The following is a 3813-nucleotide window of genomic DNA, read 5'->3' as shown; positions in this document are numbered from 1 at the left end:
TAGTCCATCCAACTATGTTGGACATAATCATAAGCTAAAAAAGCGTTTTGTATTCAATTGTATGATTTTCGATATCTACTCGTCAATTGTTTCAACCTCATGTTCATTTTTTTATAATGTAAGTACTACCTTTGCCTAAAGACAATGGTACTACTTTGTTGAAATCACTTAGTTTGTCTTATATACTATTCTTTGTACTTCTTGTTTTACTGGATAGGTGGCTAATTCAACTCGAAATACAGGGTGTTTGGTAGCTGGGTGCAAACCTTTAAGGGGGTGATACACTAGCCCATGTAGAACATATTCATACAAACATTTTTATTTTCTAGTGGGTTTTTGATTTTTAAGAGAACTATTACGATTTTTTGTACAAAAACCCAAAATTGGTCAATTAAATGCTAATCACTTCTAATCTTAACAGAAATATCCGGTTTTTTAAATTTATTTCAGTAGTCTTATGTGTCCCCAATCGTACTAAAGTAGTTTGAAGCACCATTGTGTCCAAAAAAGTTATGTACAGAGCATTTAAGCTCTACAAAAAAAGAAAGAAAATAAAAAATCTGATCTTTAATGCCAATTAAAAAAATAAATAAAATACATAGAGGTGTTCAGACACCTTTAAAAACATGCTTAGTTACTGCTCTTTCGTTTGAGGTATCATTTACCTAGCTTAGTCTTGAACTTCTTTAATTAGGGTACCTGAACCAGTTAAAGGTCGTGAATATGGATTTTTGTGGAATTAAAGAAGAAAGTGTTTTGTACTGTAAAAATTTATTGTTGGTGTTCAAAATGTCTTCCACCATTGCGTATACACTTTCTACAACGATTTCGTACTTCAGTTGTGGTTACTTTCATTTGCATTACCTGTTTCATAATTTCAAACGCTACCTCTATTCGCTGAAGTAATTCTTCTCTCGTGGTGATTTCTGTTGTGTATACGAGTTTTTTCGTCCGACCCGACACAAAAAAATCCAACGAAGTCAGGTTGGGCGATCTGGTAGGCCAGGGGATGGGTCCGTCTCTCCAGTTGCCAGGAAAACAGCGGTTCAGGTGTTCGCGGACGCTTACAGCCCAATGTGCTGGGCATTCGTCTTGCTGAAATGTGATCGGCCTGTCCGTGTCCAATATTGGCACTTCGGCATCATAGAGTAAAATTGGCAAGTCGTTTATCATGAATTCGAGGTAATTTTGTCCATTCAAATTGTCAGGCAAAATGTGTAGGCCAACCAATGTGCGTCCGATGACCCCAGCCCACACATTTATTGAAAATTGTCTTTGGACAGAAATCTGAAACAAAAATGCAATAAGATTAGTTAATTTAGGTAATGAAACACGTGTTGAACATGGGTAATAAAATAATAATAATAAAAATCATTTATTTACCTGTTTTATCCAATTTGGATTGCTGTCCTTAAAAGCCCATTCATGAAGGTTGTGGAAATTAGTAATTCCTTCCCTGGAGAACTTCGATTCGTCAGCCCAGAGGATGGACTTTAAGAACCACGTGTCGTCAATATCTGCGTTTAGCAAAAAACGGCAGAACCGTATCCGTCTCGCCGGATCCGTTTCCTCCAAGCCTTGCACACCCGTTCCGTGAAACGGATATTTCTTTTCGTTGTGCATCGTACTCCACACTTTCCATATCGAAAGGTTTAAATCTCTCGCTACAACTCTGATGCTGGTAGGATCCGCTTCGAAGGCTGCGAGAATTTGCTCCTCAACATTGACATTATGTCTTCCTGGATTTACTGCAGGTTCAGCATGATGAATACCAGATTCAGACAGCCTACGATATGTGTTGGAAAACACACGGACATTAGGCACCCTGCAATAAAATAACTCATTTTTAACGTCTTTTGAGGTGAAAATGGGAAAATTTAACTACATCTACAATTAGAACTTAATTTACCTGCGGTTCGGGTAACGTTCTTGGTAGAAACGTCGTGCCAGAGATGCGTTACCATCAGCTCTGCCATACATAAAAATGATATCGGCTTGTTCATGACTCATAAACTCAGCCATGGCAGCACACACAACAAAAAGTTCGATAGTCCAAAATAAACAACACCTGCAGGAGCGACAGGCTACAACTGAACACGTTGAATAACAAAAATGGGGAACACAAAACCAACGTCTACTCGCAACTCGAAAGGGCAAAGCAGTGACTAGAGAACTTGTTTGGCCAACTTAACCGACCCGGCGAGTGGTCCAAGATGATTACTCAACTCAGGTACCTAAAAATTGATTAACTCAAAAGCAAGTTTATGGCCCTAGCATAAGGTCTAATTCATAACAATAGAATGCATTCCAATTAATGGCTAGCTTCAGGTCAAATTCTTTGTTGTAAAATGCCACCGGCACCGGCCTTTGTTCAGTTTTATCTTGTTTCAAGTTGGGCTAAGTTTCTTATTATTCCATGTAAGTCTAAAAATAATATCGGATATTGCTTTAGGATTTTCGTTTAAAGGTTTTTGAGCTGAATTTCATTTAAATTACTTTTTTTTATTTTTCAAATATCCATATTTACGACCTTTAACTGGTTCAGGTACCCTAATTAAAAATGTACAAGACTTAGCTAGGTAAATGATACCTCAAACGAAAGAGCAGTAACTAAGCATGTTTTTAAAGGTGTCTGATGAACACCTCTATGTATTTTATTTATTTTTTTAATTGGCATTAAAGATCAGATTTTTTATTTTCTTTCTTTTTTGTAAAGTTTAAATGCTCTGTACACAACTTTTTTGGACACAATGGTGCTTCAAACTACTTTAGTACGATTGGGGACACATAAGACTACTGAAATAAATTTTAAAAACCGGACATTTCTGTTAAGATTAGAAGTTATTAGCATTTTATTGACCAATTTTGGGTTTTTGTACTAAAAATCGTAAAAGTTCCCTTAAAAATCAAAATCGCGCTAGAAAATAAAAATGTTTGTATGAATATGTTCTACATGGGCTAGGGTATCACCCCCTTGAAGGTTTGCACCCAGCTACCAAACACCCTGTATGTCTAATTGCCAGAGCTGGGCGTTAACTCGTTAATCCGTTAATCGTTTAACTCGTTAAATTTCAAGTCCGTTAAGTAAATCGTTATTTCATTGATCCAGACTCGTTCAACAATGCAGCATTACTCGGGGAACCGATATTCATAAATCTGTTTATTTAATATAATACTGCTATACCCTCAAGCCCTGCAGTTGTACGTCTTTTTTAAGAATATATTTTAACGCCGAAACGAGCCTCAATTTCAGACGAGAACTTCAACGTATTGATGTTCATGAAGGGCAATAATATCCACATTATGTCAGATGAATAAATTAAAATTACACATTCTAATTATTATACACTTAGTTTTTTTGTTTCTAAGCTGTCAACTTCCACAACCCAAAAAAAAGTTTTTATAAGTAGATTATTAACGCAACAATATAAAAAATGCAATGTTTATCACGCATTAACAGATTAACGATTAACGTTAACTTGCGTACAATCTTCCGACATGTAACGCTTTAACGTTTAACGAAGTTCTTTTTTAGTAACGGATAAGCGATTAACGAAGTAATTTAGTTGATTAACGGTGTCCAGCTTTGCTAATTGCCATTCTCCTACAATTTTTCTGACTTCAACTATATATATATATATAAATATATTACGGAGACGACATTGTTTGATTCCGATTTAATTCTATTACCTGTACTTTGAGCCATGGACTATTTCTTAAATATGTTCTATTACAACTTTACACGAAAATGGTATTCATAATAATGTTGAAAAAATGCCAGAATCACGACTAACAAAGGACTTAGAAATCCAT

The 3813-nt window shown here is 35.7% G+C and overlaps 1 protein-coding gene across 1 annotated transcript; it reads right to left on the bottom strand.

The window, feature by feature from the left end:
• Window positions 1-391: 391 nt before the first annotated feature.
• Window positions 392-3399, bottom strand: LOC141481492 (uncharacterized). Its single transcript, XM_074173122.1, has 3 exons — window positions 1910-3399; window positions 1384-1825; window positions 392-1287 (listed from the first exon to the last, which is right to left on the bottom strand). The coding sequence occupies exons 1-3, from the start codon at window positions 2020-2022 to the stop codon at window positions 772-774; spliced, it is 1071 nt and encodes a 356-aa protein (XP_074029223.1). The 5' UTR covers window positions 2023-3399; the 3' UTR covers window positions 392-771.
• Window positions 3400-3813: the final 414 nt, after the last annotated feature.

This window comes from Leptinotarsa decemlineata, unplaced genomic scaffold, assembly GCF_025532065.1.
Source record: "Leptinotarsa decemlineata unplaced genomic scaffold, Ldec_3_MD MMD2_tig00000199_RagTag_RagTag, whole genome shotgun sequence".
Taxonomy (NCBI): domain Eukaryota; kingdom Metazoa; phylum Arthropoda; class Insecta; order Coleoptera; family Chrysomelidae; genus Leptinotarsa; species Leptinotarsa decemlineata.
This window is presented reverse-complemented; position numbering and strand designations above follow the sequence as displayed.